The 27,223-nt window shown below is 40.9% G+C and overlaps 1 protein-coding gene across 1 annotated transcript; it reads left to right on the forward strand.

Moving 5' to 3' along the window:
* Positions 1-23,388: 23,388 nt before the first annotated feature.
* TMEM252 (transmembrane protein 252) lies at positions 23,389-25,927 on the forward strand. Its single transcript, XM_071581571.1, is given in 3 exon segments — positions 23,389-23,421; positions 23,423-23,736; positions 25,570-25,927. Coding segments are annotated over 3 exon segments (705 nt in total).
* The last annotated feature ends 1,296 nt before the right edge of the window (positions 25,928-27,223 follow it).

The raw sequence follows: 27,223 nt of genomic DNA on the forward strand, positions 1-27,223 counted from the left end.
TTCAAGGTCAGGTTGGACAGGGGTTTGAATAATCTAGCCTGGTGGAAGAGGTTCCTGCCTATGGCAAGGGAGTTGGATCTAGATGATTTTTAAAGAGCCCTTCAAACTCCAATCATTCCATGATGATACAATTACAGACAGAAATGTATGCTGTGATGAGAGATTCACTTGGCACAAGCAGTGAAATCCAAAGGAAAAGGAATTCTAGAAGTTCACCATTGCACTGTAGTGACACTGACAGCCCCATTTGGAAAGGATTATCTCTCTCAAACTAGCTCAGACATCGTAGGTACTCTCAAAGGTGGCACAGGACCACAGCTGCAAGGGATGTGCTTATAGAAGACAATAATAGATGCATGATATCTTAGTTTCTTGCTCAGCTTCTCAAGGTTGTGTATCTTTATTTGAAAATAGATATAAGCTAAGAGTATGTTCCCCATCAATTGTTATTACAGAGCTCACTTATGTTTGTTTAGGATAGAAAATTACAATACATCACGCTAAGTTGTGCAACTTTAAACATATCTACAGTCATTGTCATCAGCTCATAATTATACATACTGTTTTATTTACAAGAGTTTGACATACAAATAATGTATAAAGAGAGAGTGTGCTAGAGACAAAACAGGCTTCCCTTAAGCCTTTGCCTGAGAGGAGTTTGATAAACTACATTTTCCCATATTCTGTATTACCTGGCTGATTTCTTTTTAACCTGGTATAGTAAGATAATCTCTGTGAGTCTAGAAATTTTACAGAATAATTTATCACAATGTATCAACTGACCTCAGAGATAAATTTATTAGTTTCATAGACTGGAAGAAAGCCCTGGAGGTTTCTAATCCAACTCTATGCATGAAACAGAGCTGATACCAAAATTAGATGAGGTTTTCCATGGCCTCTCCCAGACAGGTTTTGCAGATCTCCAAGGACAGAGACCCCACAGCATCCCTCAGCAGTCTGTTTCAGTGTAATGACTTTCACAGTGAGGAACTCTTTCCTATACCCATTGAGAATTTCCGTTAGTCCAATTTTGTCCTCTTGCCTTTATATCTTGGAAAAGATTTTGGCTCCATGTCCTCCATAGTCCCCATTGAGTACCTGGAAACAGCTGAACTTGGTTCATCTCCCAGGAGAGACAAATTTGGATGTGTTATGCCACTCCTGGTGCCTTGCAGAGCACTCGCTCAGGCACAGTTCTCACTGAAGTGAGAGGAAACACATTTTCATTCACTTAAACTAGTATTATCAAGCCAAACTGCTAATTACAGTTGACTATCAGGATGATTGTTTTTAAATGACAGCTATTTTTCTCAATAGGCACAATTCACGTTCTAGCCCCAGCAAAACAAGCAGAGCACAAATCACCTTGGTTTGTGCTGCCTTCAGCTCAGTCAAACCCAGGAAACAGTTTCTCTGGGGACAGGACAAACCCATGAGGCTGCCAGGCCAAGGAGATGTGGTTGGTATTGGAAAAACAGAAGCCTTCCATATTCTGGGGTTTTCAACACAGCTTGTGCTTTTTCTATACCAGTACTGATCTAGTTCTCCTTTTGCTTATCTGAGTGAGACAAGGCATGTAATAAAAAAACCTGGGCACTTAATTTATAAACTTTTGGAGGAGTGACTGCCTTTCTTATGCATTTGATATAGTACCAAGCAAGCTGTCAGCTTTTAAACTAAGGGATTCATAAGTAGGTACTTTTGTGACTAGACACATTAGAAGATACTATATATAAGAAAACCTCAAACTTGTCTGGCACTCAGGGCCATCAATAGCTCAGCAGTCCCCTCAAAAGAAATGTGTTAATTTTGACATTGAGTTTTGAACACAGGCCTTTTCCCTGTTTAACATAAAAGAAATAAGGATTCTCTCTATCAGCTGTTCATGCTTCTGCCTGTGCTGTAAATGCCAGTGGGATCAAATTTCTACTGCCTTTCTAGATGTTTCCACTATGATTCCTTAAAATAATAAAATATTTTTTTAATTACTTGGTAGTATGACTAGTAGTCATCATTTTAAAGGAGATGGAAACGCTGACTAAACCACTTTTGGAACAACTCTGATCCAAAGCCTTTCTGATGGCATTCTCTGTACTCTTTAATGACCATGCAAGTGGATGAGCGCATTGAGAATCACTGGATGGAGAGAGCCCTCTCCTGCCCCCTGCTTGTATGGGATGTCTTGGTTCAGCAGCTGGGACCAGTTAATCACTATGTGGGTGTAATGAAAGCTGTGTATTCTACATCCTCTATGCCATTTGTCATGAACTGTTAATAATGAGTTGTTTGCAGCAGCTGCCCAGTGCACACATGACACCTCAGGCTACAAGCTGGGTGTTAAAGAACCCTGCAAGGCATGGGAATGTTTCTGTCTTCCAACCAGTGACTCGGGTGTGGTAACTTCCCACCAGGGAGTCATTAGCACCTTCACACGCAGCCTGAGGGGTCATGTCTGCTAATGTGCCATCAATAATTCCAGAAATATCCAATTACTCACAGAGTTAAATTACCCATTGTGAAACTCCCCACCCTGGGGGAGGTATCAGGCATTCCCACATGAACCTGAACATGCATAATCTTTGTGTTTGGGTACCTCCAGTACTACTCATTGGATTCAGAGGAGGACCAGAATCTCAATAGGACTGTGACTGCCACTCACGACCAGGCTGCGACCATCATCCTCACCAACAGGTTTACCTTTCCTTTTTGCTTTGGACTCAGAGGGACCACGTGGTGCTCAGCACAGGGGTTGATGAACACCATTCTATTTGTGTCTCAGGCTGCTGGGTTGTACATCTGGGGGTTTGTGGGCTAAACCAAATTCTTTTCCTGTATTCTTGTATTTATTGTAATCGTTTGGTTTTGGTTTTTTTTTAATTGTAACTCTGACTTGTAATCTCTTTTTGAGTTAGGTTCATTTCTCCCACCAGTTTACCTTTAAATCAGCATATGCAGGACAGGCTAGCTTCCTGTGCCAACATCCTTCTGGAAGGCTTGAGGAGTAGCCACATTCCCCAGTTGCATCTGAATCAGGGAATTCCCACCATCACAACCCTTTTTTCTTTGTGAAGGAAATGATGATGGCTCGGCTTCACAAATGAAGACTTGGGAAGGGCTGTACCCATGTCGGTGTGTCTGTCAAGCCTGCATAGTGCATTTTTTAGGTGAGGCACAGTGTGCATGGAACTGGCCCTACCCTTTAACTCCTAAGGATCATATGCTATGGTCGAGCAAGCTTGGACGGTGACATTGAAGTCCTCAGGACTAGAACCTACAGCCCCCGATATTCTGTGGAGATCTCCCATCCAAGTACTAACCAGGCCTGACCCTGTTTAGCTTCCAAGATCTGATGGGGTCGGGTGTCAGGGTGGCATTTAACTGCCTGTGAAGGAAATAATCTCCTAGAATATACATCTATGCCATATGTTCTAGGATGATCCTGCTTGAGCAGGGAGATTGGACCAGATGTCCCACTGTGCTCCCTTTCAATCTGACCCATTCTGTGAGTCTGTAACCTTTCAAAATTATTTGCTTTCCAACTTTTCCAACTACTCATGTTTGCATGTGTGAGTGCCCACTTAAGTGACACATAGATATACCCATGTGTCATACAACAGACATATTGAGCCCTACCATTTCCAGATGTCATACGTTGCAAATACAACAAACACAACATGTGTCCAAATCAGCTCAGAGGAGAGCAACATTTGAATGGTTTTATTGTGCACACTTAATTTAATACGCGTAGGTAACCTAGAATAATATGAGCAGGCTACTACTGCCATTCAGTGGGAGTTACTGATAAAACACTGGAACAGGATACAGAAAAGTGTGCCAAATAGGAAGGGTTCTGGTGAGAGAGGTCCATATCTATTTCAAGTTCTTGCAAAAGATTTAAAGAAAAAACCCAAATCACCCAACTGTGTGATGAGGTCTATTGCAAGCAGCGGAAGTCCTATTACCAAGAGGTTTTCTCTCTCCCAAACTTTCCTTGCCAGAGGCCAACTCACTGATCCTCCTCTACTGAAAGTCATGAGAGTGCATGTTTCTCTGTTGGTATGGTAGCAAGGCCCCACCATAACCCAACCTCTTTGTTTTATCTTTATTGGTCTCAAGAAGATCCCACTTCAATGCAAACAAACTGTGACTTTCTTTTTCTCTTACCCTAAATAGTGCTGTAGATCAAGCACTACTTATTTCCAAAAGACCACAAACACCACTTCAACACTTAGAAAAGTTAGGTTTTCCAGGTTGCAGCAGAAACCCTGTCACAGGGGTAAAAACCAGATCTTTCAAAATCCACTTGCAATAAAGCAGTTGCAAATCACAGCTTCTACAAAGCATAGTGTGCAAGAAGGGTGAGGGAGAGCACACTTCCCAGACAGGAAAAGGTGCTCCTGCAGTTAATCAATCTGACCCCAAATAGTTGCCAAATGTCTGTCACCATCTTCCTAGGTTCAGATTCATCTGGAGCTAGTCTTAGTGCAGAGCTTTGTGTCAGGGACAAAACTGATCTCACAAGAGCTGTTGTTATACCAAGAGAGTGAAGACAACTGCAGAGAAATGAGAAATGTTTCCTAATGAGCTATATACCAGTACAGCAAAACACAATAAATTACAAGTGATTATACACCTCATTTGTATTTAATGGACCCACTCACTTACTCACTTGACTCCAACAAGTCTGTGGCCGGGGTGACCCTCTTTGGTGGGGGTTACAGGGTGGTGAGAGACGGTCCTTACCTTGCCTTTGTCTCTTTTATAATGATTCTATTACGCTGTATGTAGACTAATTTTGATTATATTCTCCATGCACATGGCACTACATGATAGGTCTTATCAAAATATGCATCTTTGGCTTTGAAATCGTCCTAGTTTGAGGTCAATTTATCCTAGTTCTATGTCAAAGTTTTCATAGAAACAGCAACTTTGTTTCAACAACCTAGTAATTTTCTGGGAAATCCTATATATCAGAAAAAGGATTTCGACACCTGTAAGTACCAGCAAAACAAACTCTTGAAGGTTTATGCACACAGAGGTACATGATTAAATTTGTACCTCAGCCTGTGCTAAATGTGAGCCTGTGTTAGCCTAAGGAGGTCTAGAGCAGGGTGTTAGTAGTGTTACAGCTATTTCAGCAACACTTTTAACTAGACTAGCAATGCACAGTGGGAACCAGGTACTGTCCCCTCTTCCCATCCCACTGTCCTGCTCATCAGGCAAAGCCACAAGTAGCTTCTGTATGGGCAGCTTCTGTGAAAGGCTCCTGCCTGGCTGCCCCAGCTAAAATGCATACTGCTTTGCCCTGCTCTTCCTCTTGTAAAACACATGGCTAGGTGTGCACCTGCAAAAGGCAAAATCTCTAAGTCATTTTGCATGGATAATTCTCCCCCAGGAAAGAGAGGAAGACTGACGAACCTTGATCTCACAGGTTAACATGTACCACTTTGCCTTCATTGTTGCAGCAGTATCATGAACGCTGCATGGTACTGAGGCTCCATCAGGCAGAAGTCTGAGGCAAGATATTCTTTTCCAACAAGTTTGGGAGCTGAAATTCCTGATTTTCAGAGTATCAGAGCCTGCCTGTAATTCTGTCTTATGTCCACAGGTGTCAGTGAAAGACTGGCACTTCTGAGATTTCTGAGGGAAAAAAACCCACAGAGTTGGATTGAACCACAGAAGTTTAATGTAACATGACTCCATGGCTGTAGGTTCATCACCTGGAAAATGTGCAGTTTAAAAAAGACTTCAAGAAATGCAGCTTCCTGGGAAGTTCAGAAAAGACCATTACTGGGATGAGGCAAGCTGAAGAAGTCAGAAATGCTGATAAATTCCACACTATGCTAAGCCTTTCCTTTGTGCCATGAAACCCTGTCTGTTTTCCTTAAATTCCACAGGCCAGACATCTTCAATTTCCTCATCTCATGGCTCCTTTCATCTCATCTTATGGCACTCTGGTACTAAATTTCCAGAGTGTTTTCCCTTCATTTCCCTGGACTCAGCAAGTCCAAGATCACCTTCTCTATCAGTACTGAATAGCTCTGCCTCATTTGTGTTTTTCCACATCAATTCCATGGAGCCACTTAGTGCCTTCTGCAGTCCTTCCAGTTAATGATTCCCAAACTGTTGTTGCTACTCTGAGAGCTACTGAAAGGCCAAGGGAGAGAGAACTCATGTATGTGATGAGAAGCACCTTAGACATGGCTGTTTCACACTCCCCATTCCTCACTCCCTGCCCAGACTCTTAACATTCATCTGGCCCTTGCAGTCACCAAGGCCAGACAGATATTAAGGAGAACTCTTGTGGCAAAAAGAGCAGGGCTTGTAACTGTCCTCAGGGATGTGCAATCAGCCTAAACTGCTGCACTTTCCTTGAGGTTTGCCTGTGCATGATGCTGTGGTATTTACATCTCTGTGATCTCCATTTGGGCAGGGTGCTCTTTTGGAAGCAGACACAGGATAAAGCACCCCCTCACCGGATCCACCTGGGACCATTTGGGGATACAGATATATCCTGATACATGCCTCCTGCACAGGATTTACAGGTGTAAACCAACTCTGTTGTGAGGGGGAAAAGGGAATTAGTCTTTCCCAAGCAGATCACTGCTCCGTATCATCCTAACTGTATGAGCAAATGTCAACTGATTCTTCCTTTCTGAAAAAACCCCAGCGTCAAGCACCCTTTGCCAGGGTGATGTGCATGCACTCCTCATCAGAATTTTCTTTGCAGAAAATCCATTCTGACACGGAATGCTCTGTGGTATTAAATCATCTTCCCTTGTCAAAACAGAGCTATCGATCGAGCTGAAAGACAGCTACATGTCTGCTCTCGTCATTTCATGACACAGAAGAGACTGACCTTGACTTCAGCTGAGAGCAGTGCCACTACCAGCTGCTGAAGCTGGCACAGTCCTAGCCAAGCCAAGGCATTGGACAGGCACTCTCAGCAGCAGTATGAGGCTGAGCTGCTTTGTCTGGGGCACCTCCAAACAAGCCAGACAGGCATGATTAAGTACACCTGTTTCAGATAGACAGGAGCCAGGATTGCTGTGCCTGCAAGTCTATGTTCCTTCAGAGGTTTTATCACTCCAATTCTGAAAAAAGTAAATAAGATGCTTGTAAGCATTCTCACCCATCCTATCGAAGCTCTCACTTCCGTAAGATTTTATTTTCCTTAATTTTCATTATTTATTACTCAAGATTGAAAAAGAATATAGTTCCCTGAAAGTTAAGAATTAAGCTGGAACTGAGAGACATGTTACCAACGAAACTCATGAAATAATGATTGTTGCAGTTGTGATGCTGTTAACATGTCATTGAAAAGAATAATTATGCACATGATCATATCTGAAGTGTGAAATTTCTAGCTTTCAGGAAAAGGAGATCATAGAATCATAGAATCAATTGGGTTGGAAAAGACCTCCAAGATCATCGAGTCCAACCCTTGGTCCAACTCCAGTCCATTTACCATATCATGGCACTCAGCGCCACGTCCAATCTGCGTTTAAAAATCTCTAGGGATGGTGAATCCACCACCTCTCTGGGCAGCACATTTCAATGCCTGAGCACTCTCTCTGCAAAGAATTTTTTTCTGATATCCAACTTCAATTTCCCCTGGCAGAGCTTGAGCCCGTGCCCCCTTCTCCTATTGCTGAGTGCCTGGGAGAAGAGACCAGCCCCCACCTGGCTATAACTTCCCTTCAGGTAGTTCTAGACAGTGCTGAGGTCACCTCTGAGCCTCCTCTTCTCCAGGCTAAACAACCCCAGCTCCCTCAGCCTCTCCCCACAGGGCTTGTGCTCCAGTCCCTTCACCAGCCTTGTTGCTCTTCTCTGGACTCGCTCCAGCACCTCAATATCCTTTCTGAACTGAGGTGCCCAGAACTGAACACAGTACTCAAGGTGTGGCCTCACCAACGCAGAGTACAGGGGAAGGATCACTGCCCTGGTCCTGCTGGCCACGCTATTTTTGATACAGGCCAGGATCCCATTGGCCTTCTTGGCCACCTGGGCACACTGTTGGCTCATGTTGAGCTTCCTGTCAATTAGTACCCCAAGGTCCCTTTCTGCCTGGCTGCTCTCCAGCCACTCTGTGCCCAGCCTGTAGCGCTGCAGGGGGTTGTTGTGGCCAAAGTGCAGGACCCGGCAAGGTTTCAACCATGCAGGCTGCTTAAAGAAATGAGAAGGCAATTATATAGAAAAACGTCGTAAATTGTTTCCTGAGTATAGGACATAATATATTTAGAAAATTTCCTGCTTTGCAATTAAAGTTAAGTAAAACTCTTGTTTTCTTTTTTTGAGCTCAATATATGAATGTATATAAATAATTATGTATTTTTATATATAAATAGATATTGTACGGCTATGAAAAAATAATGTTTAAATACTTCAGTGTGGTAAAAGTTTCAAAACAAAAATGACTGTTCAGGAGATTTTATGTCAAGTGTAACCAGATGTAGAACTCTATTATGATAAGTACTCTGTCTTTTAAAAATCCCGGTAGTTCCAGCTACTCAAATATCCTTTGAATGTAAATGGAAAAGCAACAAACCCAACATTACAGTCTGCACAAACTTACATTAATCTGCACTATTTACTGTCAATGAAGCAGTTTCATGCTTAATGATTTACAAATAATAGTTATGATTCCTGCAAACGTCTCCAGCTGCCAGTCTTCATCATAATTTGTAGAGCATCTGCACAGTACTGAAGGCAAAAGTCTCTGTTTTAGAAGCCACAATTCTTGCATTGTAGTGTTGAGCTAATTGATATGAAATTCAGCTAATTTGTGGTTTGGTAATGTATGTATGTTTGTTTGTTTGTAGTAAAAAAAATTCATTAAAACTATCTCCATTCATGTTGGTCTTGCAGACTACTCTTATCATGTGGAAAGGCATGTTTGGTGTTCAGATTTGTGGTAAGACAGTGAAACAAGATACTTATAACTTCTCTATAAGGCTGTTTCTGAGCCCTGCAGCTATGGTCCTTCACAGAGTTCAAGTTTGCACCTCCAAACAGTGGCCACCTTTATGCAGGCGCTGAGCTGAGACATGTGTCTCTGAGTCCCTGAGCACAGTCCCGCCTCCCAACCTGATTGGCTGAGTCAAGATTATGCAGCTGTGTCATACCAGAGTTGCATCCATGGCAGACAGGCAGCAAAACCCTGGGGTGCAAGTAGCTTACAGGAGAGAGAAAGAGAGGCACTATTGCTGAGCTCCTTCCTCTAGAAGGAATAAAAAATTTACTAGTGTTTTTGAGGGGCAGGTCGTGTTGAAAAGTACAGTCAGTACTGCCTCTGCTGCAGATCACCGTTGGAGCTGCTGATGTTTCCTGGCATTTCAGCAAGACAGTTTGAACTAAATAGTGAAGGATTTAAATCCAGAATTCCATTTATTTATTTATTTTTGTTCTAGCAAACTTTCTGTGCACCAAATCTTGAAGAGAAAGCAATTTTAATTTCTGCATGGGCTGCTAAGTACTGTATTGAATTTCATCTTTTATTTCAAAAGGTTTGCTAAAGGTCTTCTGGAATGCACTTAATCAGGCAGAATTTCTTTTGAAGTAAGGACTGTGTTAGGATTGATAGATTGTCTTGCACATGGGGATGGCAAATAGTAAAGAATCTATCAACCACTGCTTACTTTCACAACCCTTGGATATAAGCCAGTCACACAGCAGGTTAATGTCACCCCAGTGTAGACAGAGACACAGAACGATAGAAATTATGTTCTGACAATATGGTGTAATTTATTTTACATTCATGTTTCAGAAAATTGTTAATACATGTATACCAATTCCATTCAATATATTATATGTGTATGCTTTAGGATACAAAATAAATTAAGTTCAAGTTGCTTTCTGCTGTGCTCAGCTTCTGGTCTTTCTTTTTTCCCAGATATTATGGTTATTAGAAGGCAATGATTTTATTGATGTCTATCTGTGGAGGTCTGTCAGAAAAGATCACATGCAGTGAGCTTGCACTGAGCTGCCGGCATCAGTACTGATATGCATACTCAGAGATGACAACATGGAGAGAAATTTGCTACAGCAGTACTGACCAGAGGCTTTCTTCTTAACAGCCTTCTCTAAGTGCAATAATAATTATTACTGCCTCCTGGAAACACCCAAATTATCTAGCATATATATACCAGATGGAGGATTTTTGTTATTTTTTGAAAACAGTGGATGTACATTTCAAAGCTCTGAAGGTGTAATACCTCATGATAGCAAGGGGAGCAATAAAAAGTACTGTTACTAGCTTGTTAATTGGGATGCTTGCTCATATTAGGCATCCACCAACGTGTGAATCTCCCTTTTACTGAAACTGTCCAGTGGCTATTCCTGGTAAGAAAGCCTTATCTTTCACACTACAGCATAAGAAAACTACCTCCTGCTTGAAAATCAACAGAAAAAAATAAATTATTCAGAAAAAGAGCTGTCTAGTGTGAAGTTCAGGAGGAGCTATTGAGCTCAGCAACAGGAGTGAGTTAAATTGCTGACACAATGAACTGGAGACTAGATTCACCTCAAACTTTTCAGGTAAAATACCTCCAAAAAGCCTTTTATGCCTTCTTGTTTTGGAGGGAAGGAAAGAAAAAAATCTTGCTGGGAAGGAAAGAGAAAGATTGATATTATTTCTCTCAAAGACTACGTTGTTGTTTTAATTAGAGTATATTGTATGTATTTACAAGAGAAAAAACTGTGGTTCAGACTAATCTATTAATATCAGTAAGCGAACTTCATAACCCTTTCTGGGTCTATAACCTCCTTTTATGGAAATCTGTTTATGCAAGGTGTGTTGGGAATACAAGGAAGGAAAACTACCAGCTGTGGATATGCACTCACTGGTATTTAGTCCGCCTCTATCAGGCTAGTTTCATAGGAGATACATTTTTTCCATCCTGATTCTGAAATTCGTCTAGAATTTCCCTCTTCTAAGTCTACTTATTTCCAGACTATTTTGACTATTTTGAATCCTTTGTTTTGATTCATGCTTCCATCACCAGCAATTTTCTTTTCTTTCCAGCCTTGGTGCTCATTCGTTAATGTGTTTGTAGACAATAACCATATTGCCTCTCAATTTCAGTTTTGCCAAGTGCAACATGTCCAGTACAGTTGCTTGCTGTACAACTGGCTTCTTTACTGGCTGTTTCACTTCTTTACTTCGTAGTGTTTCTGTCTGTCTGCTACAGGTTAAAGGGGTCCTCAACCAGAATAACATAAGTTATATATAGCATCATTGACTTTGAATATGCAATGCCAGTACAGTACTCTGTATCAGCCTGCAAAGAGAACAGAGATGCTTCTCAGAGGCGTGAAGTTACTCTGCTTTTTCAATGGGACTGTCAACCTCTGCATGCACCTGTGGGTGTTGCCTTTCAGATCCTGCAGACTGCAGAGACATTTCTCATGATACCGAAGGGGTTTTGGATTTTTGATTTTTTCATTTTTATAGATTTTAAAATTACCTGTAACTGTAGTGAAATGTAGATTTAGTGTGGTAATATTTCTAGCAGCTTAAGTTCAATGTTTATACATGCCAACCTCTACCACATAACAGTAGTTCAAGTTCTTTTAGTTGTTTAGACTGTCTTCAAGGCAGAATACTGAAGGCTATCAGGAATGTCTGCAGAATGAGACATAAACACAGGGCAGAGTGACCCAGAAGTCAAAACACTGGAAGAACTCCAAAAGCCCAAAGAAGAGAAGGACTGATGAAGAGGTGGTCTCACTGACCCCAGACTCAAATCCTGAAGGGGTGGAACAAGGGTGGGAGTGGAGCTGGACTAAGAGATGTGTGAACTGGGGATTGGGTGGACATTATTATAAAAACCGTAGAAACCAGTGTTCAGGCACGTGCAGGTCAATGTGTATTCCTGTGGGCTGTAGGCCTGATATTAAAGGACTTTTGCTTTTTATCTTTTCCCACACTAACTTGGCTCAGAGTCCTGTTCTGCTGGGGTCACTCACAGCATCACTCATCTGAATGTAGACCTTCACCTCTAACCCTCACCTCCTAGGACTGTCCTCATTACTCTGCCCTCTCTTTTTTTTTATTTTTTTTTATAATATGGCTGACAAATCCTCATTCAGGTGTGTTCATTTGCACAGAAGTGTGAAAATTTTGCACAGCACAAGCTTTGTACATGCCACAGGCTGTAGCTCTTTTCCATGTGTTTTCCCAGCCAATCCATATTTGTGCTAATTGCTGCCTAGACCACTGTGCTTATCTCTTTTTTTAAAGTATTTTGTATTTTCTTGTGATATCCACCTTTTTCTTCTTCTTCTTTTGTTTGTTTTTTTTTTTCTTAAATCAGGTATGTTCTAAGTACTAAACCTTTGATATATTATAAACCTGACTGCTTGAAAGATGGACCATTGAGGCTTACTTCGGTGCTGAATAACCAATTTAGTTCAAATCAGAGATGGGTGGACCTTTGCAAATAAAATCACATATCAAAACATGACCTGCAGTTACACAAATATTGATAATTTCTGACACCAGATTCACTCTTGAAAATAATTATTTAAAAATATTTTAAGACCTTACAACCTGGAACCATTTGTTATTTTTTTTAAAACTCTGTCAAGAGATACTTCTCTAAATTAGAGTAGAGCTTTTGCATGTTTCTCACTTAAAATTCTGAAAAGTTACAGCTATAACAATTAAACTATATTAGTAAACAGTATTTGATTATAGAGTTTAGCCAACCTATTGAAATGATGTCAAATAAGAAGAATTTCAGAAGGTTCAATCTAATTGTGCTATAGTATTTAACCATATTTCAAAGAAAATAGGAACTCTTGTTTTAATATTAAACCTTCCAGCACAGTCAAACAGCTAGCACTATGCTTTTCGTGCTTTGTTAGAACAAGAACTACCAGCAGCTTCTTCAGAGTTTACTTTTCATCTGCTTTTGACTAAACTGATGAAGTCTTAAAACCAAGCCAGAATACTTTGCTCTCCTGCCCATGGCAAACAGGCATCAGTGCCAAAAGGACTGTGCTTCAGTGCCCTCCTCACTGTGAAACTAAAGATATATTCAGCAAGTGCCCAGGTGTGCTGGTTTAAAGGTGAACCAGCAGGGAAAAATGAACTCACCACGAGAGAGATTATAAGTCAGAGGCTAAAATTTAATAATAATATTACAATAAATACACTGACACAAAAGGGAAATTGCTTTCATCTCACAAAACCCCAGCAGTATAATCCAGTGTCCTGGGGCACAAACCCAAAGGGGTTTTTTAGCCCTTGTGCTGAGACCCACGTGGTTCCCCCCAAGTCCAAAGCAAACAGAAGTGAGAAACCTGTTGGTGCAGGTGATGGCTGTAGTCTGGTCAAGAGCAGTGGTCTCCTCCTGTTGAGGTCCTGCTGCTCCTCTGGATCCGAGGAGAGGTTCCCAAGGTCTTCTTACCCACCACTTATGTAACCTCAGGGAGCACCCAGTCCCTCCCCCAGGGCAGGGACTCACACAATGGGTGATTAACTCTGGGAGCCAGGGGGTATTGTTGAACTGTTGATGGCCCATTAGCAGCCACAACCCCCAGGCTGGGTGTGAAGGTGATAACGACTCCCTGGGCAGCTGCTGCTAATGGTCCATTGTCCTTGGGGAATGAATAGAGGGGGTAGAATACACAGCTTTGATCATCCCCCACCACAGTGTTAACTTGTCCCATCTGCTAAACTAGGACACCAGGATAGTCCTTATGTTTTTCAGGGGAGGACAGCACTGTTCATATGGGCAATATCATATGGTTGCCTGCTTAACTGAGCACTGCTTGGGAACATCTATAGGTGTTTGTCTTGTTTTGAGACATTGTACACAAACATATTTTACTCTTAAATCTCAATTTAAAAATCTTAGGACAATGATCTTCTATAGAAATGAAGTGTGTAGGAGAAGTGAAAGAAAAGAAGACTGACACTGACATTCAACAAAATTTGAATGGAAAACAATGTTTTTTTCACTTTCACCCTAAGTAAATTTTTTCCCCAGGTGTTTTACATTGTCATTAAACAATATAATCAACTAATTACCTAAGACTGCTATCTAACTGGTGATTTTTTTATTAATTTATTATTAGAATTCTGCCAAAATCCTTACCTGTGTAATGGTGGAATATGAAACTCTCTGTAAAATGAACACTTCAGCTGACACAGCCTCTACACTATTGATGCATGAACAAAAGGGAATTTGTCTCCTGTACAGAGGATCCTTATTCATCATGTTCAAACTTATCCGTGTTTGCTAAGAAGTGCTGTAAAATTGTTTTCTACTCAGAACTTGTGGAGCTATAACTGTCCTTGAGGCACTACTGTGTAGAAAACTGTTGGTAAAGAGCAGAACAGAAATGACCACCCAACATACCCTCTAAATCACACTGCACAGTCAGTCACTCTGTTTACCCACAGCTCTCATTCTTATGTTTAGGTAAAACAGACACTGAAGCCTTTTTATGCAGTGTCCTTGCTTTTTTTGGCTTCCTTTTTTCTTTTTCCATTTAAAAATCTTTCTATTTCACTGCACACATGACAGTTAATAACACTTAATTCTACAGAAGGAACCACAGTGTCTGGTTCAATAGGAATGCATATGCTAATCACAGCTTTCCCAGGCCCTTAGATAACATGCAAGATATTTTTAAAGATGTGAACATGAGACAAATCCATGAGACAAATACTGCATGATGTATTTTCAATGGTAGAGACCTACATAATTTCTTGCAAAGAGAAGAACAATGTCTACTGGTATCAATTTTTTTTCAACACAGCTCACATTCTGTGTTTTGACAGACATAAATTAAAAGGGAAGGCCTCACATATGCTGATATTTTATCAGGTTAATTTTAAAGTTTTACAGAAATATACAAGTTCTGATAGAATTATTAGAATTCTCATAGACCACAGATAATTCTACATTTATTAGGAAACTGTCCAATTTATGTGAAATTTTTTCTGACTAGCCAGTTCACAATATCACTCAAAACTATTGGATTGTTATCACAATTACAGTATTTCACGCTTTTAGTAAATAAATAAATGTGCTGGTTTAAAGGCGAACCAGCAGGGGAAATGAACTCACCATGAGAGAGATTATAAGTCAGACCTAAAATTTAATAATAATATTACAATAAATACACTGACACAAAAGGGAAATTGCTTTCAACTCACAAAAACCCAGCAATATAACCCAGTGCCCTGGGGCACAAACCCAAGGGGATTTGTTAGCCCTTGTGCTGAGACCCCTGTGGCTTCCCCAAGTCCAGAGCAAAAGGAAATGAAAAAAAACCTGTTGGTGCAGGCGAGGGCTGTAGTCTGCGCGTGAGCGGTGATCTCCTCCTGTTGAGGTCCTGCTGCTCCTCTTGATCCAATGAGAAGTTCCTGAGGTCTTCTTACCCACCACTTATGTAACCTCAGGGAGCACCCAGTCCCTCCCCCTGGGGGGGGACTCACACAATGGGTGATTAACTCTGGAGCCAGGGGGTATTGTTGAACTGTTGATGGCCCATTAGCAGCCACAACCCCCAGGCTGGGTGTGAAGGTGATAATGACTCCCTGGGCAGCTGCTGCTAATGGTCCATTGTCCTTGGGGAATGAATAGAGGGGGTAGAATACACAGCTTTGATCACCCCCACAAAATGTTAGCGGGTCCCTCCTGCTGAACTAGGACAATAAAACAATAAAATGTAGAGTGAATATCTGGGGGGGAAAAGAACATTTCATTTACCAAAAATAAAATTTAAATATGTGTTAAAATATTATTTGTTAAAACTTGGAAGGTGAGGGGAAAGGAGAGGGGAAGAGGGGAAGGGAGGGGAGGGGAGGGGAGGGAGAGGGGAGGGAAGGGGAGGGGAGGGAGAGGGGAGGGAGAGGGGAGGGAGGGTAAATAGAGAGGAGAGGGAGGGGAGAGGGAGAGGAACGTGTACTGTCCTATAATGTGCAGCTGGTACTATTACACCCCAAATATTTGCCTTAAAATTTCTGGATTTCATTATCTGATTTTAAAGTTTTCCATTTTTTCAGTAGTTTTAAAAATATGTTTGCATTTCATTACTCTTGTAAAAATGTGTATGATATCACAAATTTCTTTTTGAGTAGCATAATTCCAGAAACTAGTTTTTTGAAGCCCTACATGTTTCAACAGGATACAGGATAAGCAATGACCTTTCTGAGTGAAATGCTGCCTGCCAAATCACAACTGTCAAATCATCCAGTGGAACATCCATTAAGTTCATCTTCAATCCGACTTCCTGAGAAATACTTTCTGTGCGTCTGGACTGCTACCTTTTGACCTTGGTCTGCAGCCAATTCTGCTCAGCAACCTTTACACAACATTAGATATTCCCTTTTCCCACCTGATCCTCATTAGAAACAACCTTCTTCCTGTTTTTTAAGAGAAACAGGAAATCTGCTCATCTGGTCTGATGGAATCCAAGTCACTCATTGCCAATAAAACAATCAAGCTGCAAAATGTTAGAGGAGTTGAAAAAGACCAAAACAACCATACAGGAAATCTGAAGTGATGGAAAATAAGAAAAAATAATGGAACCCTGGTAATTAAACATCATTATGGAGCTATTTCTTCTTATCTTTTTTTCCCTTTTCCTTTATATACCTACTATGTGAGATGTAGCAATTTGGAATCAAATACTCTTTTCAAGGATAATATACTCATAGCCTATTGCAGTAGTCTTAACTAACCTCTTGGAGAAAGCACTAAACTTCTGCAGCCTGCAGAGAATAAAAGGAAGACCTCCAAAAGCAAAACAAGAGGTGCATATATTTCTTCCCCATAAAAGGAGTTCCTATATATCTTCTTCTACTACAGCATTACAAGGACTAACACCTCACTCTCTGTGACTCTTCCATCCACAGATCCTATGCAATGCTGAGCTGTGTGTTCCCTTCTCAGTGCACCTTTCGGTCTCACTGCAGGCCTGCTTCCTCTCCAGGGTGGGTTCTGCCTTTGTCATCCTTTGGACCCATCTGACTTGCTTATCTTTAATTTCTTAGGGTTGACAGGGAACTGGATGGGATAGAAAATCAGTTTTTCCTTGGCTAAAGTTTATCATGAAAAGCAGTTCTTCCCCCTAAGTGAGATGTAGGCTAGTCAGGGGCTCTTGATTCTTCTGAGAGTTAAAATATTTTTTAATCTTGTAACTTCCTCATTAAAGGTGTTTTTCATACTATCTTTTTAAAATCTTTTTCCCTAGCATAGAAAGGGAATGTATTTGAATTCTTAGATTATTTTGTATAGACAGAATACAATTTCCTGTGTAGGTTTTTCTGTAACAATTAACTTAGCCTTTGTCACCACATATATGATGCCATTATGTTCCAGCCATAAATTTACAACACATAGATCAACGAGTACTGATCAATATAGAAAAAGAGAAGTATTCTTATGGACATATTTCTTTCAGAAATACCATGTAGTGACAGAGTGTGTTAAGATCTGAAACACAAAAAAACCCAGCAGTAAGAAAAAGTATTTTGTAAAGTGCATTTAACAGATAGGGAGAAAGTAGAAATTATATAGGAAAAAAACATTATTGTAAATTCTGCTGAATGTATTAGCCTATGGTGGGAAAAAATTCAGGAGGAACATTCATTAATATTTGGAACAACTGATCATGAAGCAAAGATGTCCTGGAAGACAGTCCTGCAGCAGCAGGAAGAAGAACTGGTGGACTTCATATTAGACAAAACAGATGCAAATTACTTGCCTATTTAAATAGTTTATTTTAATGTGTTTCTGTCACATGCTTACACTTTTGTAGTTACATTTCTAGAAGAACAGCTATTGCTGTTGAGTGGGCATCCAGCAACACTGACTCTGACATGGTTCTGAAAGGTTTCACTGTGCCTGACCTGCCTCTCATGTACACAGCCTCCACTTGCATCTCCTGCAAAAACTCCTATCCCCAACACATGGCTTTACCCCTTATGGTTACCAATTTCCTTTGTCACAACTAGGTCATATCTTTTAACAACCTGAATTGGATGAAACCAGTGCCTAAACTGACAATTGTCCACGATGCTCCAGTCCCTGAGAAGCATGGACCTGCATATATGCTAAGGGGCAGCTCGCAGTAGTGGGAATCTGCTCCACTTTATGTCTTCTCCAGTGATGCATCTCTTTCAAGGGATGTTTTCTGTGTGTTGTGCTCAGTAGTTCCTATTTGCAGTTGAATTTTTTTGCTGTTTTCACAGCTTGAACCTTACACTGTAATATAGGGAGGTGTGAGCTGCCTGTTTTAACACCCATCAGCCCCAGCTTAAGCAGCTATGTATGTCACCTGCAAGTGATATACAGAGCCCAACATAGCTTTAGGGTAGCTTCATGTCTAGGAAACCTGCTATCTAAGAGATGTAATGCCTCTTGCTTCTTCTTCTGGGAGCTCATGGACACCCTTAGGGGCTGCCGTGTGTCCTAGTCTGAGGTGCTGGACTCCTTTATGGACTGCACAGGTCATGCAAGTGCTTCATGTCAGCTTCCTAGGTTCTCTGGCCCAGGATATTGGATGGTAACAGCTAGTGCTTGGAGAAGCAAATTCCTTGTTGAACCTAGACTGATACCTGTCAGACACTGATAATCTGTAGTGCTACAGAGGAAAATGGGAGATGATATCCCCTCTCTGATAACAACAGCTATTATCCTATGTCAATGTCTGCATGTATGTATATGTGTAAATATGGTTCTGTCATATATACCTCTGTATTTCCATCTTGGCTCATCCTCAAGGACTGCTGGAATATCTTTCAGAAAATGAGCAAGCTCACCTCATGAAAAGTTACTTTTTGGTAGGCATCCCTGTGAAAGTAGCCCACAGCCTGTGTGCAGTGCAGGCACATGGACTGAGAGCACATGAAAAATTAACTTGTCACACTTACAGTCAGTTCCCAAGCACTATGTGCATTACATGGAGTCATGCCTTTACCATGGGATGACAAGACCAGAATAAAGAAATAAACAGATTCAGCCCTCCATGCATCAGCACTATGCTAAAATGTTGAACAATACAGTAGTTCTACCTGAAGCATTAACGCCTCCTCTGCAAAGGCTGCAGTAAAAGTGGTCACACTGAGGAACAACACACCATCACCTATGCCGACGCCAGGATCTTGCACAGCAGTTCAGGTGCTGAGGAAGCGCCTGTGCTGCCAGCTGCCAGTGCTGTGGTGGTCTGAGTCTCTCTAGGCACTGCTTCACAGTGAGGTGAAGGAAAATCAATTTGCCTTTTCCTGGGCAAAAATCAGGATGGCCCAGGAACATGTTTAACTTACCTGACTCCAGCCTTGAGTGAGTGTTGCAGCCTTTCTTCCATACGGTGACAGGGACCAGATCCATCCTGGAGATGCATCAGTCAGGCTACTATTTCAGCAATAGCAGGACAGGCAGAGCCCGGGACTCAAAGACAGGTCTACTAGCTGTATCTCTGTGTGATGGGAAGTCAGCACAGTGCTTTCCATGGCTGATGCAGATTCTTAAGGGCAGATGAAACTCCTGTCAAGCTGGCCAGTAGTTTTGCAGCAGCAGCAGAGGTCCTGACCAGAGCTATTATCTGCAGTCTTGTATCTGTGATATCTGGATTAAGAAAAGCACATTCCTAAAGAAGAATAAGTGCTTGCCCCTTTCAGGGACATGCAGATGAGAAGCATGCAGCACTGAAAATCAGGTTGCTACTGCTGTCCAAAATTTACTAGCAACTTCCACAGCTGAGCTTCTTACCTGAAAACCTGTGGCAGTGGTCCAGAACAAGACTCTAGCTCCCAAGGGGAAGCTCTGCTGAGCAATATTCCTTTTTCTTCATCCATGATCAGGAAAAACAATAAATTTCCCCAAACTGTTAGCAGATTATTTAGGTGAGAAGGGAATCCGAACCACAAAGATAATTAGTACCTCCTTTCTGGCCTGCTTCATATGAAAAATACAAGGAGGGGAAATTTGCCATGGTACACAGGCTGTAGTATAGAGTTCAAGACATGTATGGCAGTTATGTGCATCGAAGGCATCTGGAGATTTGTTTTGTTTAAATATGTCTGTGAATTGCTACTGTGTATAATGATCCTGATATACCAATTGGTGTTGTTCAAATGCCAGAGAATTGCAAGAATACTTTCTATCTACTAAGTTATTAGTGAGATAGAATCATAGAATCATAGAATCATAGAATTGATTGGGTTGGAAAAGACCTTTGAGATCATAGAGTCCAACCCTTGATCCAACTCCAGTCCATTCACTAGATCAAGGCACTCAGTGCCACGTCCAATCTGCATTTAAAAATCTCTAGGGATGGTGAATCCACCACCTCTCTGGGCAACCCATTCCAATGCCTGATTACTCTCTCTGGAAAGAATTTTTTTCTGATCTCCAACGTAGATTTCCCCTGGCAGAGCTTAAGCCCGTGCCCCCTTGTCCTGTTGCTGAGTGCCTGGGAGAAGAGACCAGCCCCCACCTGGCTATAACTTCCCTTCAGGTAGTTACAGACAGTGATGAGGTCACCTTGGAGCCTTCTCTTCATTTCCTTCTTGTCACAATTGAATAGGGTAAACTGTGGTAGTTTTAGCTAGGCCTCAAATTAGCAGGCTCAGAGAATCTACGTAGATTGGGAGAGACAGGATTCACCTGGCTTAAGCAACCAAAGAAATGTTTCATACCAGATGATGCAAACCTGAGATATGAATACAGGAGTAGGAGGTGTTCTCTCAGTTGCCATCATGTCTGCAGTGAAGGCAGAACCCGCTGCTGCCCTGCTGTGCTGGGCCTTGCTCCTGCCACTGCTACTCGTATTTTGTTTCAGTTTCAGGGAAGTAGAAACATTTGTTGTTATACTTTCTGTTTCTTGCTGGGTGTCTTTTGGGGTCTTTATGGATCTAGAGTGATGGAATCTGTTTTCAGGGGAAGGTAGAAAATTGTTGTTATATCTAACTTGTGTGACTGTGTGTTATAGTTTTCTTTTAATTTTCTCTTTTCTGTATAAATATATATAGTTAATTTAAGTTTAAACCTAGTTTGAGGGTTTTTTTCCTTTCTCCCTTTTCTCAGTGTAGGGGGGAAAGAGACTGACTCTTTGTTGGGCTTGCCAGTTCAACCCAGGACAGTAAACAGAGTATAGAAAATTACCTTGTAATGTAAGCTTCTAATACACACATCAGAATAAATAAATAGGTAACATTTGGTGAAGAAAAAGTGCCTTACAAGAAATATCACCTGTAGGAAGATACTCAGTTTACTTCACCTGTTTTATCATATCAGTCACAGATCAACTACCACTCACACATACTCTTAACTGCACATGAAGTGATGCCATGCTTCCTTCGCAATGTTTAGATTCCTGTAGCCAAGACCTGAGACAACAGGACAATTACAACTTTGGCAGGATTTTTCTCTAAAATGAAGAATAACCCAAATCACTCCTTACCTGAATACCTTCCTTAGGAAGGGTAGCAGCTGATCTAGCTGTTCTCTCACTTTCATTATGACATGAGTGACCCACCTTAGAAAGAGTTCTCTCCGATGATAGTATTGCTTTATGAGACTTGTTCTCAATGTTGACATTCTGATATATCTTGAAAAGAAAATGCGAAAATGTCTTTCCAGATCCTTTGAGAACTAAGGAAATAGTAGTGGTGGTGAGAGCTTAAAACAATTGTGCCTGATCAGAGTATATGGCAGTTTGGTACCAATTGCTGTTTCCTTTTAAACACTCTGATTTATTATAAAGGAACATCTGCCACATTTGATAAAAATGGGGCAGAATAACGAAGTGCTGGTTGAGCAGATATGCAACATCACATGAGACACCATAAAGCTTTGGTGAGATATAATGGAGGATTCTGTGCCTTTTTGCAGTTCACACAGGTACAGACCAGGACAGCAAGTGGCAGGAGACCCAGTACTTTGAAGAATCCTGGCCAGTCAAAAATCAAAACTGTCTCCTCTAAGTTGAAGTTTTGAAGATCTAGCACCCTATTAAAAGTGCCTGTAAAGAGTTTTCCCCTCCCCCCAGAGCTGCAGTGAAGATCCACAGTAAGAAGACCTGGAGCTTTCTTTATCCCATCAAACATGACTCCCATTTTGAGGATTTGCATAAATGACCTACAGCAACTAGATGCAAGCAGTGTACTAGAAAGTTTTATTGCATAGCCTGTAGAACTCCCGCAGCTCTCTCATACTGCTGTAGAAAAATGGAGAGTCCACAGCAGGTAGGAAGAGACCCTATTATAGGCCGTGGCAAAAAATCTTCAAAATCATTTGTTGATACCTATATATAAATCACTTCATTGAATGTCACACAACAATACTTGTAATTAACTCATTATTTCAATGAGTTCAATCTCATTGAGACTGAGACTATTATTCAAATGGTTCCCTGTTCTGGTTTATTCACTATGTGCAATGGAGATTTTACAGCAAACCTAAGCAAGGTCTACTTCATTGCTGAGAATGTTCAGAAATATAATTAGTAATCTTTCAAATAAGGTAGCATCTTTAGATAAATCAAGTTCTGATTATGAAGTTTGCCGCACCATGTTGAAAACTAGTGGGTATATGCTCCAATAGGAAATCCTTTGGCTAATTCTGAAGACTGGGTTTTGTATCAGAGGTAGCAATATTTAGGTCTAAAATCTGTTGATAGCAAGTATCTCTGATTTTCGATGTCTAAATATATTTGGAAAACTGATTGTGGCTGTTCCTGCATCACTTTGAGTACCGATCCTTTTGAAAATCAGTCGAAACTTGCTGGAAGAGAGACTAGAATAATGATAAGGGAATTGAAGTACAATTGAACCTGCTGGCAAAGATGGAGATTTCGTGTATGCCTGTGTTATTTTTTTACATGATGTAATCTAGATTTCCTTCATTTTATGTATGGAATCTAGTTATTGTAACATATTTCCAATAGAAATTTATTCTTTTTCAAAGGACTATTAAAAATATAAAGGCAATTGAATAATGTGCTACAGACAGGAGACCAAAACCCAATGAAAGATGAAAATGCGTGATTAAGAAAAGTATATATTCTCTTGAAACCTTTAACAAGGATTTATGAACAGCATTTTTGTTGGTTATTGGTTGTTTTTCTTTTAGAGTAAAATAAGTAAAATTTAAAAAATACAGGCCTCATTCGTAACCAGCAAGATGTATAAACCACTGCAAATCATAACATACAACAAATGTAGCAGTCCAGTATGCACTCCAGCAGCAAAGGAATAGTTCAAGAAGTTTCTGCTTCCTTCCTTGAAGTATGTAGAAGATTACAAATTAATCTCAAAAGAGTTTATAAGTCTCTCAAAGAGTTAATGAGTATCTTAAAATTGCCTGCTTCTCTTAATTGTCCAAAAACCAGTTGATCCTGAAGTTTATAAAGTACCCATGCATGAAGATGAGAAGCACAGCCAAGAGAGCCAGCAAACAACACCGCAGACAGAAACAAAGTATGGTGTCTGCAGTGAAAGATGCCAAAAGGTGTCTTTACCTTCATTCGTCTTTTTGTGCTCTTACTCAGTTTCTCCACGATTTGTCTGGGAGTCCTTTGCATTTCCACAAATTCCTCCACATGCAAATGTGGAAACAATGAGCTAGTGTTTTATTGCCTGTTAGCTTTTGGACTCTTCCTCCTTGTTACTGGCATTTTCTGGACCACTTTCCATGAAGTCTTGAAATACAAGTCCCTCAGAATCCTCATTCAAAATCCTAGCCACAGAGAGCTACATGTATGCACCATAGACAGGTATGTGTTGCAGATTGCTGCAGATGAACTGGGAGGGAGGGATGCTATTGTGCAAACATACTGTCAGAAGAAAGAACAATACAAGGGTTTTACAAAATGGAAAATATGTAGCTATTTTACTGTATTTCTATAGAGAGGACTGTAGTCTGAAATTCTATGTGCTAGAGCAAGAAGTAATGTACAAACAGCAGTTCATGCAAAAAATACATAGAGGAAGGCATACCACACAAAACAGGTACAGTTTCACAGTTTCCAAAGGTTCCAAAGCCATGCAGGGAGGCAGAAGGTGCAGCTATGCAGAAGCATCCTGAGTTCCATCTTAGCAGACAATTTCAGATGTGCTGCTGTGGCGTAGGTGCTCATATAAGTTACCAGTGTTGAGGTATGTAGAGAGCCTCAGCTCATTATATGGCTCCTGCTAAAGTTTTCTTGTCTAACTGTCCCCCCAATTTGAAAACCTCACGAAGTTCAAAAAGGCCAAGTGCAAGGTGCTGCACCTGGGTAGTAACAAATCCAAGCATGAATCAGTCTGGGCACAGAACAGATAGAAAGCAGTCCTGGGGAGAAGGACTAGGGTGTGTTGGTTGATGTATAGCTTAACACTACTTGGAGATATGCCCCTGCAGCCCAGAAAGCCAAATGTATCCTGGGCTGCATTAAAAGCAGCATGGGCAGCAGGTTGAGGGAGGTGATTCTGTCCCTCCACTCTGTCTTTTTGAGTTCCCACCTGGAATAGTGCATCCAGCTCTGGGATCCTCAGCACAGGAAGTACATTGACCTGCTAGAATGGATGCAAAGGAGGGCCATGGAGATGATTAGGTGACCAGAACACCTGCTATGAAGGCAGGCTGAGAGATCTGGGGTTGTTCAGCCTGGAAAGGCCCCAGTGAAACTTTATAGCACTTTCCAATACCTGAAGGGGACTTACAGGAAAGATGGGGAAGTACTTTTTACATGAGCATATAGTGGACAGGACAAGTAGGAATGGCTTCAAACTGAGGTTAGGTTTAGATTAGATATTAGGAAAAAATACTTTACTGTAGGGTGGTGAGGCACTGAAACAAGCTGTCCAGAGTTGTGGCTACCCCATCCCTAGAAGTGTTTAAGGCCAGGTTGGATGGAGCTCTAAGCAGCCTAGTCTAATGGAAGGTGTGCCTGCCCATGACAAGGGGGTTGGAACAAGATGATCTTTAAATTACTTTCAAATCCAAAACATTCTGTGATCCTACGATTTTATTTCTTAACAAAGTCTGATGCTTTGAGAGAGTTTCTTAAACTGATAGGCATTAGGCCTTGCAAAAGTCTTTAACAGAATCACTGGATACAAGTTATTTTTCCCAGACTGTTGTGGAAACCACACCAGAAACACTGACAATGAGTCCCCTAAAGGCCCTATAAAAACAACATTCAGCAAATTTTGGTTAGATAAGCAGAGACATACAAATGCATTTTAAAACTGTGGAAAACAATGGTTCTTGTTATAATAAATAACCTTGAACAGTTATCTCCTTCTTCCAAATTAAACTTTTCTAAGGCACTTGTTCAAATACAAACACGAGTGTTTGTATGCCATGGGTGGGAATTTTTATGGGGAATGTCCTTTTAGAATGTTGTGTTTAGTAAAACATTTTGTACAAAGACAGAGGAAATTACCCCAGATATGCCTACTTTTTATATTAATATATTCCATTGTTCTAAACCTACTTAGGTTTCCATTTACAGTTTAAGGCTCATCTAAATTTTGGAAATGTAACAGGCAAAGTATCTAACCAAGTTCTGTGAGGCAAATCACATTTCACCATAATGTGTTTCTTTTTGGTTTGCTTATTTTAGACCTGACTTCTACCTTCCCTCCTACGAAGACTGCACAGATCCTGAAAAACTGACCTCCTCACCATCAGTTGCCTCTGTACTAGAACAGAAAGGAGTCATCAGTATCCCTCCACCTCCATATAGTGAAAGTTGTGCAGAGTTAGTCAGTGAAACAAATGAGCAGGAACAGCCACCACCATACGAACTGTGTGTGTGGCAACTGTGGCAGCAACAAACAGCTGACAAAGAGTCAAACCCCAGAATGGAGTCAAATTATCATATATCCATGCAAGAAATCAGTCACCAACAGGATACAGACTTCGAGGGCACCTCAAAAAGAGAAACACCTGTCAAAACATCTGAGACAAGTAGCCAGTAAAGTCCTGTGTCTGCAAAGCAGAGAACACTGGAAGAAGACTTGTGTCAGTGATCCCAAGTAGTACACAACTTACAGTGAAATTGAACAGGAAAAGCATTGACCATTTGGAGATAGAGATGGAGATGGAGGACACATATAAAGGTGCTCAGTATTTCAAAGCAGAATAAATCTCTGTAGAGATAGAAATCTCAGGCTGTATCTTACAGAAGTCACCATCAATGGCAATAGAGTTTCTCATGCTACAAGATAAATGAAGCATCATGGTTTTATCAGTCTTAGATGTCTTGTGCCTTGCAAGGAGTTTCAACTTAAAGCCTTCATTTGTGGGTTTGAAATATTAGATGACTCGAGAAACCTATTAACTCAGTTTTTGTTTGAAATTAGTAGATTATTTGTTGTAACTGGCTGTTTTTATATTGTATGCCTTTTGAGTCCTTTTATTTTGAGGTAAAAAAAACCTGATATTTTACTAGTGATTTCACTAATAAATTTTGTATTTTAAACCAATGCCTTGTATTTGCTTATCCAATACAAGACATCCATGATTCTGGAGAAGGGTACAATAAAATACACCTCCTAGATGCCAGACAGAAAACCCTGGTTATGCTCACAGCTCCTCAGAGGGAACTACCAATTGCAGGAGGAAAAATAATCTCTGACACCTCTGAGCTATCTCTAAGGGCAGTTGCTTTGATTGCTGCTTACTCAAGACAAGTGGCCTCATAATAATGCAAAAAATACCTGAAAAAAGGACAGACTTGGACATATAGCCTTTCTCCCACAAACTCACCATGGCAAATTTGCATCCAGACCATTGTTATCTGTAACTCCAGATGACAATAAAAATTTCATGAAAGTTCACTCAGATTTGAACCTGCAACATTGACTGTAGATGGAGTTTTGCTTTTTGGGAAGGTCTTTGTTGGAAGGGACTTTTAGACACCTTCTAGTGCAAGCCCCTGCCATGAGCAGGGATATGTTCACTAGATCAGGTTCTCAGAGCCTTGTCCAACCTGACCTCGAATTTTTTCCTGGGATGGGGAATCTACCACCTTTCTGGAGAACCCGTTCCTGGTTTTCTTACACACCAGTGAGACAGAAAAGCTATCACACTTTCCAGATGTTCACATACTGTCAGATTACAAGTTAAACACTATGGCTGCACATGCATTAGAAATGCAAGCCATGTTGATAACAATAGCTAAAGCCAGGGAACTGACAATTACATCCATTCTGTCTTTCAAAGAATTTCACCCTTTACAGGAAGAACATACAAATTCTTCAGCTGCTGTAAGT

This window comes from Pithys albifrons, chromosome Z (assembly GCF_047495875.1).
Source record: "Pithys albifrons albifrons isolate INPA30051 chromosome Z, PitAlb_v1, whole genome shotgun sequence".
Taxonomy (NCBI): Eukaryota; Metazoa; Chordata; class Aves; order Passeriformes; family Thamnophilidae; genus Pithys; species Pithys albifrons.